The sequence below is a fragment of the Amblyomma maculatum genome, chromosome 8 (assembly GCF_055883805.1).
Source record: "Amblyomma maculatum isolate TAMU_Amacu chromosome 8, ASM5588380v1, whole genome shotgun sequence".
Lineage (NCBI taxonomy): Eukaryota > Metazoa > Arthropoda > Arachnida > Ixodida > Ixodidae > Amblyomma > Amblyomma maculatum.
Window position 1 is genome coordinate 237804 of NC_139351.1, and position 14422 is coordinate 252225.

Below are 14422 nucleotides of genomic sequence, written 5' to 3' on the forward strand. Positions count from 1 at the left end.
ATCACCAGATACCCACTGTGTTTGCCAGCATACCTAAAGCAGCCATCACAACTGCGTTTGGGCTGTTAGAGTATGTGTGGATGCCCGTTGGACTTTAGAACCCAACTCAAACCCAGCTGTGTTCGCATACATCGATCATTGATGTATGCGAACACAGTCAGCAATATGTCTATAGATAACGAGAACTACCTGCGTGCAGTTTACAGCACCTCCAACAGCACGGCCTGGTTGTGAATTCTGAGAAGTGCGTATTTGCCGCTTTCATGCTCACTTTTTGAGCCATCACAACTTATAGCTGAATTGCCAATTGCTAATATTTACTTATTTGTCAACTTTTGCAAGAGTGAAATTCTCGCGGGAACAAAAAAAAAAAAAAATTCCTTTGCAGGGTTCGACTGCATGTGCTCCACATTTTGACGGTTGAAAATGAAAGTTGCAGTGCTCCGCAACCATTATGATCTGCTGAAGTGGACTAAAGCATAAGTCAATGCAATGGGTGCCAGAGGTTTATATGTGAAATACCCCATTTTTACTTTCAAATGAGGAAGTGCTTACTGAGAAGTTCGAGGAAGAGAGAGATGCGTGCAGACTGTTCTGGGCTTTGGGCCGTTTGCAAGCAGCCTTCATTATTCAAACGTTGACCTGTATTAAACCCATTTCATCCGCTACATTTGGTGGAGGTGCTGGGTAAAACATCCTGGGAATCTCCAGCCAGTGCCTCGTCGCAGCCGCTATGTGGCAGGTGTTTGCCACCTTTATCTTCTCAAGAGTACCTTCCAATAGCTACCATCCAAGCGACGCAGACTCAGGAACAGTGAGCTGAAGAGACGACGACCTAGAGATCAGCAAAGTGGCTCAGAACGGCTCAGCTTACTGAAGTGAGCCGGCTCATTTAACGGTTCACCGGCTCACTTAAGCCTGGGTCGCTCAGGAGCGAACAGTGGTCTATTGGAGAGAGAGAAAGCCAACTCTGCCTCTCTCTCGTTCACTGATACGCACCCATTCGACCTCCCGAAACTTAACGAAAGCGTGGAAATATTTGTGTGTCCATCCTATCTCCCCTAATGGTGACTACAAAATCTCAGTAAACAGCAACATCCATATTTTTTTAGGCTCGATTCTTACTCTTTATGTCCACTTTATGTCCACGAAGTCCAAGAGAGGACTTCGTTCTTTTCGTACCCTATCGTTTCAAAATTATCTGAATAACATTGGCCATCATTAAACACACTGAGAATCATCCTTAATAAATACTTCGGGCCATCAATCTCTAGCCCAAAATCTCTTGTGGACTGACTGTTAATAAATACTGATAGTGACAATGTAGACAGATATAGATAGTGAATTATAAATATAGAGAAAGCAGATTACCTGATTCGAGGTCCCTCTTATATTCCCGGAGACAGTGAACTCAGGAGGAGCCTGAAGTATAAATGCATCATTTTTTTTAATGCAGTGTGCGCTTTGTAGCTCGAGTCCGCGTTAGTCCTTTTTCACTTTCTAAATCTCCCCTCCCCCCACATGCTTTCTCTAGCTGATTCGTTTTTCGTATATTCCTATAACCCTGTTCAACTTTGCGACAGTTTTTCTCAATGCCCACAGCTCTCAGCGCCCCGGCTTCTCCCACTGCTTCCTTTATTCCTGGCAACAGGTTTCTGGCCCGGTCCCCTAACCCAAACTTGTTCAACCTTCCTGTTTTTGCCGCCACATACATACACCGACCGTATTTAATTAATTCATTCATTTTGTATCTACTTCAAGCCGAATCGCTCGCCATTCATGCTGTGAAGTGTGGTTTTAATTTTCATAAAGCATCTGTTCCCGTTTTGAGCACACGACGCGCTGCAGTCAGTGCTGTTCATGACTGAACCAGATATTTTTTTTCTGCTGGGCTGGCTGCGGAAGGGGCCATGCATTCCACATTCGCCCTGTTGTAATGCAGCTTGAGAAAACTACACATAGCAATTATTGAAAGCAAAACAAAAGACGCACAAAAACAGCGGCGACCACCCGAAGCATACACACATTGCGGCTGCCAGGTCGCCGGCGCGGAGCCTCGACACGGCGCCGAAGCAGCCGACCAACTACCTGCGAAGGATTGTGCAGACAGCACACTTTTTTCTTTTCTTTATATGCCGGCCCAATCCACCTGTGCCTGACCACTGGAGTTGCTTTCTCGTACTGCTAATAGATGGCGCTAAAGTAGCAGCAAACAGAAGACCTAACTCTGGCAGAACGGTTCCTAACAGCACTCCAAAAGAAACGCTGCTCACGGTTCCCGATGGCTCACTGAACCAGCGGCTCTCCAAAAGAACCACTGCTCACTAAGCGACTGCTCTCCAAAAGAGTGGCCGCTCAGTGAGTCGCCACTCATTCTCGCTCTTTTAAAAAAGTGGCTCGGTCAAAAGACAGTCGAAGGCGAGGAGATGTTTGCGAGGAAGGGCGGGAAGCATGGCCTCAGAGATCACCCCCGCAAGCGTGGGGATGATCTCGGAGGCAATATGGGACAGCAGACACTTTCTCACAACACTAATAGATGGCGCCGAATTCAGAGGATAGGGAGCCTACATGTTGCGCCGCGGCGCCCGGCTTAGGGTGGTGACATCTCATGCTAGGGTTCCCTATTTTGGCTAAAAACGGCAGTCAGGCTTGGTGGGCCGCCATGTTGGTTCCCAGTTAGTGCGGAAGCACTTAAGCAGGTATGACAGCGATACATCTATAAAGGATGATCATGCACAATGAAGAAAAAATACAGGACTCCGTCGCGCCGCAAAGGAGTCCTTTGTTCCCCTTACTTTTTCTTTCTTGTCAGTGTCGAGACTTCCCACAGTATTTGGTTTCAGTATTTAATTTCTAGGGAGCTTCGCAGGACAAAGGCTATCGATCGAACGGAGCTTCAAAGCAGTGGAGAGACTGCTAGAGGTTGTGGAGGATATGCAGGAGGTGCGCCTGCCAAAGACACCCTAAATCTGCGTACCAGGTTATTAATGGAAGGCTGAAAAGAGTGGGCATACTGAATAGGGTTAATAAAATCTGTCGTGCTCCAAGCAGTTAAAAAGGCAAAGACACCAGACCTCTCCCAGGCCTCGAGCAGAAGCGGCTTGGTGCCTGAATATCCAAGAATGATGAGCGGACAGCACACAGGGGTGCAACAGCTGCACCAATTGCATATTTTGATACGGCTACATATTTCTGCACCAAGCTGTGCATTAAGCGTGAAATTTGCGCCATGCTGTGCCAAAATGCCCCGACTATCCACAAAAGTTTGCCATACTCAGTGACAACTTTCTGCGGCCGTGATATAACCAATCACGATGCTTCAGACACTGTAGCATGCGTCACTGGCATTTTAGTTTTATTTTGAGATGGCGTCATGGCATTCCAATGGCTACTCATATTTTCTTTGCATCCATGTGCTTTCACCGCTTTCCAGTTCAGTCACTGTCTATGCGCTGAAGGAACCCTATAACGCAAGTGGGCTGTTTGTGACAAGGCACCACTGCTATTGCTTCCGTGGTGGGCCGTGGTGGTACTTGTGATTTTGGAGCAATACTTCAACCCTGCATTTTAAGTGCTGCATGTTTTTATTGGATGTATCTTAGTTTTTTATGCGGCTCATGGAAGTTTTCGATATCCTGTTGGTTCATTCATGTACACTAAGGTTATTTTTATACTGTCTTGTCGATAGACTCACTTTCCCATCATCAGATAGTGTAGGAGGTGGCTTCTGTGTTTCATCATCAGCCTGACTATACCCACTGCAGGGCGAAGGCCTCTCCCATCCGCTCGACCCCTGCGAACTTCTCAACCTCATCCGCTGCCCCCTGCTACGCTTTCCTTCCCTTGGAATCCAGTTTGTTACCCTAAGCGACCATCGATTATCCTCTCTTTGCATTACATGTCCTGCCCATGTCCATTTCTTCTTCTTAATTTCCACTAGAATGTCGGTAACTTGAGTTATTCTGACCCACTCTGCACGCTTCCCATCTCTTAATGTTACCCCTACCATTTTTCGTTCCATAGCCCTCTGAGTTATCCTCAACTTAAGTAGAACCCTCTTGGTTAGCCTCCACGTTTCAGCCCCATAGGTGAGTACAGGTAAGATGCAACTGTTGCATACTTTCCTCTTGAGTGATACCAATAAGCTGCTAGTTACAATCTGCGAGTGCTTGCCAAATGCGCTCCATCCCAATCTTATTCTTGTTATTTCCTTTCCATGGTCCGGGTCTGCGGTTACTACCTGTCCTATGTAGACATATTCGCCTACTACTTCCAGTATTTCGCTACCTAATGTAAACTGCTGTTCCTTCCCGAGGCTGTTGAACATTACCTTAGTCTTCTGCATATTGATTTTTAAGCCTACCTTTCTACTTTTCCTGTCTAAGTCATCAATCATTATTTGCAGTTCATCCCCCGAGTTACTTAGCAAGGCAATGTCATCAGCAAATTGCAGATTACTGAGGTATTCTCCATCTACCCTGATCCCTAACTGCTCCCATTCCAAGTCTCTGAATACTTCCTCTAAGCAAGCTGTGAATAGTACTGGGGAGAGCGTCTCCTTGTCTAACACCTTTCTGTATGGGAATTTTGTTACTTTTTTATGCAGAACTATGATTGCTGTGCACCCACTAAATATATCTTGCAGCACTTTCACGTACGACTCGTCTACCCCCTGATTTCGCAATGCCTGCATCACCGCCGAAGTTCGTGCTAATACAACTGGAGGTGGAACATGTGAAATTTATTTCGAACATCAGAAGGTCGAGAAACGCACAGCAGCCTAGCTATTGAATTCCATAATGCCGTAGTGGAGCCCAAGACTGCCAAAATTAACATTTATGCATGCTGCAACATTGAAGTACTATAAGGTATGCATTGTGCATGAAATACATAACCTAATAATCGTCCACCTCTCCTTAATCAAAATATTGTGTCAAAGCCACCGCCAGTCCACAAGAAGTATAATTTACAAGCCGAAGATGTGCTCGCTCGTCGGTTTTCTTTGCTTAAAACTTGCTTTCGGCATTTGCCATTTCGCCTTTTGGTCGGCGTTTCTTTTTGTCCGTTTCTGTATTTGCTTTTTAATCAACATTTTGTCTTTGCACTGCGCTCGCTTCTGGACACAGGCTGATCGCAGTCACTGCTTCAAATTAAGCTCTTTCGGAGCTGCCCTCGCACGACACGAGCTGTGGATTTCGCAGAGAGTAAAACAATGTTTTTTGAGCCTTGCAAGCAACATAAAGTCCCATGATTAAGGTTGTCAAACCGTGCTAAATGAAAAAAAAAAAAAAAAAAAAGGCATATTCTCTAGTTTTTTTTATTTAGCCTCTTCAATTTTATGATTCACATTTTTGTGTGTGTGATAGCATGCCTAGCAGTACAAAAAGCTTATTTACAAAAATAAATACACGCAGCATCGGTGATAGGTGGCCTTTGCTAGATTTCCTTATCGCATTCATACAGTCCGATATTCACACCTCTTCATTCTTTTGTGCCGAAAGCAAAGTTTCTTCCATGTTTAACAGCTCCAAAATTTGAATTTATTTATTTATTTATTTATTTATTGATACTGCAATCCAGTTTAACAAAACAGGCAAAAAAATAAACAATAATTACAGTGCAAGTTGAAGCTCTTCTGAACAATTATTAATAAAACCAAACATATACAACACAGCAGTGAAATAACAAAAGCAATAAAGAGAAACTAGGTTATATGTTGCGAGAACAACGTCAGTGATGGCTGCAGCACTTCATTGTCAGTGAGGTTATTCCAATCGGAAATAGTTCGTGGAAGGAATGAGTATTTAAAGCAGTTATTTCGAATGCGAAAAGGAATTAAAGTTAGCTGGTGTCGTTGTCGGGTTGCGTATCCGGACGAAAAAACAAGCAAATCGGTGAGTTCTGATCTGTAGTGTCCTTTAATTAATTGGTACAGAAATTTAAGTCGTGCACAACGATCTCGCTCAGTTATTGTCGGAAGGCCAGCTTGAATTAAAAGGTGTGTTACTGATGTACGCCGGTAATTATTATATATGTATCGTGCCGCCCTCTTTTGAACTTTCTCTAATTTATTCATGTTAGTTTGCGTAAATGGATCCCAAATGATTGAAGCATAATCTAAGGTAGGCAGAACAATAGATTTGTAAGCAAGCAGGCGTACAGATGGGGTAGACAACCGCAATGCCCGTCTCAAGAAAAAGTTTACGGAAAGCGTTACACGTTATGAGATCAACATGTTTATTCCAACTAAGATTGTTACTGACCCAGAGCCCTAGATATTTATATTCTGCCACTTCAGTTAGTGTCATGCCGTTAATACAATAATCGAAGGGTAAGACTTTCTTTTTGTGAGTGATTCTCATTAGTACAGTTTTTTCAAAGTTAATGGACATTTGCCATGCTTCACACCATGCGAAAACTGTTTGTAACGCACTATTAAGTAGTTGTTGATCAGACACATTTCTCACTTCTGTATAAATAACACAGTCATCAGCGTAAAGTCTAATTTTTACAGGAATGTTAACAACAATATCATTAATATATATTAAAAATAGCAGAGGACCAAGAACAGAGCCCTGAGGGACGCCAGAGTTAACTGTAAGCCTGTCAGAAGAATGATGGTTAAAGACAACGAATTGTTCTCTATTTGAAAGGTAGGCTGATATCCATTTTACTAATTGTTTGTTATGAAGTATTGTATCCAGTTTATAAATTAGCTTTTCGTGAGTAACCTTATCAAAAGCTTTCGAGAAGTCCATAAATACGGCATCAATCTGCGTTCCATTGTTAACTGACGAGGCGAAATCATGTATAGTTTCTGCTAACTGTGTACAAGTTGAGTAACCCCTCCTGAATCCATGCTGATATTTAGTAAAAAAATTATTAGCTTCAAGAAAGTTTGATATGTGATTGTGAATTATGTGTTCAAGTAGTTTACAAGCAGTTGATGTGAGTGAAATAGGGCGGTAGTTCTTGATTAATCGCTTGTCTCCACTTTTATGAAGCGGTTTCACTCTAGCAGTCCCCCAGTCTCTCGGCACCTGACCCTCATGTAAGGACCTTGTAAATATAACAAATAAGTACTTAGATGTCCATTGTGCATATCTTTTCAAAAAGGCGTTAGGTATGTTCTCTGGTTTAGGTGATTTCTTTATGTCAAGGTTAAGTAACATGTTTAAAATGCCATGCTCACTAACTACAACGTCATCCAGAGGCGGGAGGGAAGCTTCAAATTTCGGAAAAATGTTATTGTCATCATTAAACACGGACTTAAAATGTTTATTGAATTCATTAGATACTGTTTTTGCATCACTGACCAAAACACCTTTGATTTCAAACTCATTATTAACCTTTGATGTTGGGGAGACCAAACGCCAGAATTTCCCGGGAGACTCCGAGATAAATTTGGGTAACGATTCTTCAAAGTAACGCTGTTTGTCAGCGATAGTGTTTTGTTTGAGCTGGGAGCTAAGCAAACTGATCTTTTGTTCTAATTCCGGAGAATTACTAGTTGCTTTTTTCTTTTTCATCCGTTTCAGTTTTCTTTTTAACTGCAGTGTCGCCCGAGAAATCCATTTTTTTTTTTTTCTTGTGAGCTGCTCCAAATATGAATTTTATTGCTCTAAAACGAAGATTTTGCTGCTCCAAAAATCGCTACAAATCTTATTTGAGCTTTTGCACCCCTGAGTACATCCTTTTAATGAACCACAGTGTGAGTAATCAGTAGTCTTTCTTGAATGGTTAGTAATAGTGCTGGCTCACTATTTCCTTATCTCAGCATCATTCCACATTAAAGCAATGTGGTGGGTTCGACTTCCACTTCCAATTTTCTCAAATGTGTACCAGCTATGGCCCAGCCTGGTGCTTGGCTTACCAGGGCTCATGGCTTAGGAAAGGAGGAAAAAGGAACTGTATATGGGCTTCTGCTGCACGAAGCGGACTTAGGGTTGTCTAATGGTGGAATGAATCGTGAATTTTGGTTCATGGCCCTTTTCCTGGAGTGAACTAGAATACCTTTCCCAAGCATCTTATCTCAGAAGAGCCCAGAATCAGGCCGGGAGAAATCTTGTACCCACCAGCACCAGGATCGAAACTGGTACCTCCTGAATGTGAGGCAGATTCTGTCACAAGGCCATCATGCCTTGGTGGGGTAGTAGCCCTTGCTCGGGTTCTCGTTCTAATGGTGCTCAACGTGGCTTTGGAAGATCTTAAAAAAGCTTAATGATCGTTCATGAATTCAGAAAGGCCTTGGTCAAAGGTACGCTGGTGTGTGCAGTACATTTTCGTCTTTTTTTTTTTTTTTTTTTTTTTTTTACAGAGCACTTGGGGTGGATTCACACACCAGATCCGTGTCATTCCGTGATGATTATGGTTAAAGGATAATACTAAGTTTGTTCTTGAAAGAACTGACCAAGCTAGAAAAAATTTCATTGCAAGAAGACATCAGTGCTCAGCATACTCACCAATGTTCTTAAAAAAAAATAATATACACTGGGACGAGCTGTCTGAAAATTTTCAGGAACCTCATAGCTGTGCTTTTTATTTCTGAAACTTAGCCATTGTCAAATATGTTAAACTAGCATGTAGAACAATGTTTCTGTAACACTGATAGTCTTTACCTGAACACACTCGCACACACACAAAAACTGGATCGGCGAAATTTTGTGTTTAGCTCTGCACAAATTTAGTTAAGCGGCAACAAATTTCATGGATATATATTTTATAGACAAACAATGCCATGAAAACTAAAAGAACAGTGGGCAATTAGATTATGTACTGACCAAAAATATTTTGTCATTTTTGTTTTCTTGGGGTATTGTACTAAACTTAAATCTAACATATTGGACCAGCCAAAGACACGGGAACACAAGAAAAAGAAATGCTGCGCATTCAGAAGGTACCAGGTTTGATTCCAGGTGCCGCCAGGTACTCAACAGTTTTCCAACTGGTACAGGATTTCCCCTGACCTGATGCTTGGCTCTTTTGGGGTGAAATGCTTTGGAAATGGGTCTCAGACCAAACAGTGTTGTCCCATGTACTTCTTTGTATTGAGTTCCCATGTCCTTGGCTTCCCATGTCCATGTCCAGCAAGTTAGGTTTGCAATAACTGGTCTGCATGGCCACTATGTAAAAAAATATATATCAGGAAGCACTACAGATATGTCGCAATAATACTAGCTGTGCCCCCCCCCCCCCAACAGGGTAGGCACCTAAATTCACCCCTGCTACCGTGGTAAATATGCTCTTGACCTCATTGGATTTTCTCCCTGTCCATTGCCCGGACAGACTGTTTCCATATTGGGACATAGATACATGCTTTAGTGAAGGCCTCCAGAAATTTCAACAACCTTGTCTTTAACTTTAAATGTGTGTCAACATCGCACAGTTCACGGCATTGCTTTTCACCTCCATTGTAAAGGGACTGCCGCAACCAGGATTTCATCCTGTGTCCTTGGGTTTAACAATTGAGCACCCTAATCCTGTGCCACCGCAGTGGCTATTACCTATGTGGGGACGGAATCAAGATGATGAACAAAAGCTGCAAATCGTCTCCAAGGGGTTCCTGTTTCAGCACACGCACCAAACAGGGAAGGGCCTGGAAATCAGAACAATGCAATAAATGCCGGCTCCTGGGAAAGGTAAGACATGAATGATCCCGCTGCAACACAGAATGAAAGTATAATGCTAGTAGCTGTCACATGGCACTCGCATGGAAACATTTAATGCTCTATCAGTAAAATAAATTGGCCTCAACCAAAAAGAGCAAATAAAATTTGCCCCTAGTGTTAGCAGTGCATTTGCTGTTTGCAAGATAACATATAGGAAAGCGTGAATATGATTTGGCAGTGTAAACCAAAGAAACACGGAGATGAAGAAATGATAAAACAAACTTGGCATTTCCATGTGCGTTCCTTTCGTCCTTGGCCTGTTCGCACAGCCAAACCACACTGCAGTGGTGTGCCAGCTAGCCCATCAAAGCATGCTACTGGAAAGCTCTTCGAGCAATTATACAATTCTATTTTCTACCATGACAGGCCTACGTGGGCACTAGTATCTCTATATGGAACAGACTGGTTCAGCCTAGTCCCACCTTGTGCACCTGAATGCCCTCTCACTGTATTTGACAGCTACTGGAAAATATGCACCAGCATTTATTTTGGTAACGCGCTACAGCTGAAAGAAGCGATTTCACCAGCTCTAGTCAGGAATACAAAAAGGATCTATACAATGGCCACAGAAATAGCACTGTCACTGAGTAGATTTGCTAGTGAACATTGAAAAACATTTTTTTTACCGTGCCCATCAACAGCAATTACCTTGTATGGTGCACAAGACAATATACAGTCATAACTAGAAACAGAATTTGAATTCACCTAGAGTTGATGCAAAAATGTCATTAATATTATCACGCTTAGCTAAAATGTAGCTTAGCTAAAATGTAGTCGTATGACCGGGTTAGTCCTATCTAGTGGTCAGAACAGTCCGGCAGATATGTACTGGCACCCCCACCCCCCTCACCCTTTTCTACTGCTTTGGTTGTCACGGTGCTGACCGAAATGCATGCCCAGTGCCCCAGCTTCATAAATAAGGTAACTTCTATTTCATATAGTAGCGCTCTTGTGGAGCAACCTGTTTTTGCCAGCACACATTTTGTACCCACCTTTCATGAGGCACAAGGCATTCATGGTGCAGGACAGCCCATGAGCAGAAGCTGCGACGTAGCCAAGATCCCAAAATCGCTGTGCAGCAAGAGTATTTCGGCACACACTGAAACAAAAAATAGAAATGGTTGCTCTTGCTAAGACAGGGCTATTTGGGAGCAAAACGGAGGCGCACTCGAAAATGAGCCGCCGGCGACCGATCGAAGCACGGACTGCTTCCTGGCGCACGGAAAAGAGCTTCGTAGATCCTCTACGCTTCACTTGAAGCCACCGACTCACAGCAAGATGCCGCAAAAAGAATTGAGATCACTTAGCAATAACGCATCGATGCAGACAAGCTGTAACGTGAGAAGAGCGGCGCCATGAGGAAAGTACGGGATGCCACCGTAAGTGTTTTGCGCTGCATTTTCGCTGTACTTACGAAAGTCTGAAGAAACTTGCAAGGATGGGTGCCGCCCAGTCTATTTTGCAGAATACATTCCAGTCTGGTGAATCTGAAACACGGCGCGAACAAGCCTCCCGCTTGCACGCTTGCTTGTACCACTGCGCGCCAAAATTGAAAAGGAAAAAAAAAAAAAAAAGCACCTGCGGCTGCGGAGGCGGCGATAAAAAAAAGCGTCTGGGTACGAGAGTACACGCAAGCAAAAAACAAAAATAAGCAATTTATTACGTCACATCCGCCAGACTACAAACAAATCCTCCTCGCCTACCTTCTTTCTTCTCGCGCATGCGCAGCTTACCAAGATCGCGCGGTGGCGACCGGCAGGTTTTAAGGGTAGCTCGGCTGAAAACGCTGATTGGCCCAAAATTTCTGACGTCATATATGATGTCACAAACAACGTCATGGGTCACGTGATATTTTATGATGTCGTGTCCGGATGTACGGAGCACGTGTTTTCCCTAGGCTGTCCCTGGGTTCCCCATGCTTTTCAGAGACCTGCCGGTCGCCACCGCGCGATCTTGATAAGCTGCGCATGCGCGAAAAGAAAGAAGGTAGGCGAGGAGAATCTGTTTGTAGTCTGGCGGATGTGACGTAATAAATTGCCTATTGTTGTTTTTTGCTTGCGTGTACTCTCGAACCCAGACGCTTTTTTTTTATATCGCCGCCTCCGCAGCCACAGGTGCCTTTTTTTTTTTTTTTTCTCCCTTTTCAATTTTGGCGCGCAGTGGTACAAGCAAGCGGGAGGCTTGTTCCCCCCGCGTTGTTTCAGAATGACCAGACTAGAATGGATTCTGCAAATTAGATTGGGTGGCACGCATCCCTGCTGCTTTCTCCAAACTTTCGTGAGTACTGCGAAATACAGCGCAAAGCACGTGTTGCATTCCGTACTTGCCTCGCCAACCCATTGCACCGCTGCCCTCTCGTTACAAATTGTTTGGAATTTTTTTTCTGCATCGACGCTCTATTGTTTAGCGATCTCAATTATTTTTTTGTAATCTTGCTATGAGTCTATTTATCAGTGACTTCAAGTGAAGTGTAGAGGAACTAAGGAGCCCTTTTTCGTGCGCTTAAAAGCAGTCCCGGCGGCTCGCACGAAAGGGCTTTCCTTTTGTAGTTAATTTTCGAATACGCCTCCGTTTGGCCCCGGCTAGCCCTGTCCCAGCAAGAGCAACCATTTCTGTTTCCTTTCAGTATGTACCGAAATAATCTTGATGCACGGCGATTGTGAGATCTTGGCTTCGTCGCAGCTTCTGCTCATGGCCTCTCCCGATGGTATGCCTTGTGCCTCATGAAAAGGTGAGTAGCACTTGTGTGCACCCGCTTGTAAAAATATGTGCTGGCAAAAACCGGTTGCTCCACAAGCGTGCTGATATATGTAATCAAACTCACCTTATTTATGAAGATAGTCCACAGCATGACTTTGATGTGGCCAGGGCATGAATTTCGATCAGCACCGCCACAGCCAAAGCAATAAAAAGCGGGGGAGTATCGAAATTAATGGTGGCCCAACAGCGAAAAAAATACAGAGACCAAGAAATAAACGAAACGAGACACACGAATAGCGGTGAACTTACAGCTGATTTTTTTTATTGGGAGGAATCACATCATATATACGCACACAGCGAAACAGCGCACATGCGCAACGTCAGCGACCTCAAGTTTTGGTAAGAAGAAAAAAAAGCATTTAAAAGCACGAGTGTATCGGCAGAACTGCTGCCCACTGTGCAGCATATTCATTTCCCGAGGAGATAATGTGACAAAAGGCGTACTCACGCACCCCACGCACCCTTTACTTTTTCTGATGTGAAAAGCTTTGGCTACTTCTCTAGTGCACTGGTAAGAATGAACGAACAAAACATCAGTCATCAAAAAATGACGTGCATTCGCACATGGATCAGTGCTTCGCTAGGTTAGCTTCTTTCTTTTTCAGCGAATTAGCGTGCTCCATGAGCCGCACTTTAATGCATTGCACAGTCTGGCCTATGTAGGTAAGGCCACAGGACAGAGGGATTTGATATACTATGCCAGTCTTACAAGGAACATATCTATTTTCATGATTTATGTTGCACACATTTCTTCTGCCCCCTCGTGCATTCTTTGAACCGCGGCTCCCACTCTTTCTAGTTTGTTAGGAGAAGGAAACAGAACGTTTACATTATGCTTGCTTCCTACTCTTTTAATTCGGTGCAACAGCGTGTGTACATATGGCATGACTACTACATACCTTTCTTCTTCCTTCCTCCGAACACCTTTCCCGCCCTCACATGCTTGAAGACAATTTTAGCGCGCAGAGGACTTTGTCTGCACTCGAGACGAGAACTGAGTTCAGGAAACCAGCTTCCCTGCATTTGTCCGCCTGAGTTAAGAGACTGGACATCATTTTATGATAAGATTTCTTTACTGCCATGCCTAAGCATCCCGTAACAATGCTACTTTTTACGAGCTTTGAATGAAAGGACTTGTAATTGAGAAGGGGCTTTTCACTCCTAGGTGAATACTGCCAACAGACATGGTGGGGTTGGAAAGACAACTTTAAATCGAGAAATTGTAAGGCTGTTTCTTGGGGGACTTCATGCGTGAGCCTTAGTCCCGACCCATTACGTGCAAAAACATAAAGAACATTTGACACAAATTCAGGATTCACAGCTAGCTAGCACCAGAAAATCCTCCACGAAACGGAAAATGTGCATGCAACAACTGGCTAAATCATTCTCAACTTTCATATCAACCCTGCTTAGATAAATGTCGCTGAGGATGGGAGCTATCTTGGCACCTATGCACACACCAGATTTTTGCGTATAAAGTCGACCATCTCACTCAACAAACGTGTTACTCAGGTAGTAAGATAACATTTCCAAAAAGGACCCGGTTAAGGTTCCACACTCATTTTGGAACCAGCATTCATCATTGTCCTCCGTAATACATTGCTGAACATACTGGATGAGAGTGTGGAAGAGATTATACAAATCAACCACATCTACGCTAAAACCAGCACTGTATACCAAGCTCTCATTTTGGAGCAAATCAGCAACTGCCTCAGAATTAGGAACGAGAAATGGATCCTTTACTTGAAGTGACGACAAATGTTTGCAAAGATAGTAGACACAACCAACTGCCATGAATTGCGGAATTCATACTTTCATTCATTATACTTTCTGTGTTGTAACAAAATCCTTCACATCTTACCTTTCCCAGGAGTGGTTAGAGCGCCCGTCTCGGCTGCGGGAGGTGGTCGGTTCGAAACCCACCGCCGGACACCCACCGGTAAAAATGGGTACAAGCGTCCCCCGGCCTGGCGCTCGGCTTTTCCAGGGGTGTG

General features: G+C 43.7%; 1 protein-coding gene and 1 long non-coding RNA gene across 5 annotated transcripts in view; one reads left to right on the top strand and one right to left on the bottom strand.

Annotated features, from left to right (window-relative positions):
* Positions 1–860: 860 nt before the first annotated feature.
* On the bottom strand, positions 861–11585 carry LOC146180418 (uncharacterized). The gene is made up of 5 exons (XM_084577748.1): positions 11568–11585; positions 11083–11252; positions 10661–10767; positions 9504–9595; positions 861–1422 (listed from the first exon to the last, which is right to left on the bottom strand). Exons 1-4 carry the CDS (start codon positions 11583–11585, stop codon positions 9504–9506), a joined length of 387 nt encoding a protein of 128 aa, XP_084433874.1. The 3' UTR covers positions 861–1422.
* Positions 11586–11649: 64 nt separating this feature from the next.
* Positions 11650–14422, top strand: part of LOC146180419 (uncharacterized) — a 38678-nt gene continuing 35905 nt past the window's right edge. For 3 of the 4 annotated variants that reach the window (XR_014700077.1, XR_014700074.1, XR_014700076.1), the window contains exons 1-2: positions 11651–11945; positions 12295–12399. This is a non-coding gene — a long non-coding RNA (uncharacterized LOC146180419). Of the gene's footprint in view, positions 11946–12294; positions 12400–14422 lie in introns of all 4 variants that reach the window. The other variant, XR_014700075.1, reaches the window with a different exon arrangement.

Coding starts and splice junctions, on each gene's coding strand:
- LOC146180418 (XM_084577748.1), bottom strand. Junction 10,768..11,082: donor GCAAGTTTCTTCAGACTTTC/GTAAGTACAGCG, acceptor TTTTTGTTTCAG/TGTGTGCCGAAATACTCTTG. Junction 9,596..10,660: donor TGCCTTGTGCCTCATGAAAG/GTGGGTACAAAA, acceptor TCTGATTTCCAG/GCCCTTCCCTGTTTGGTGCG.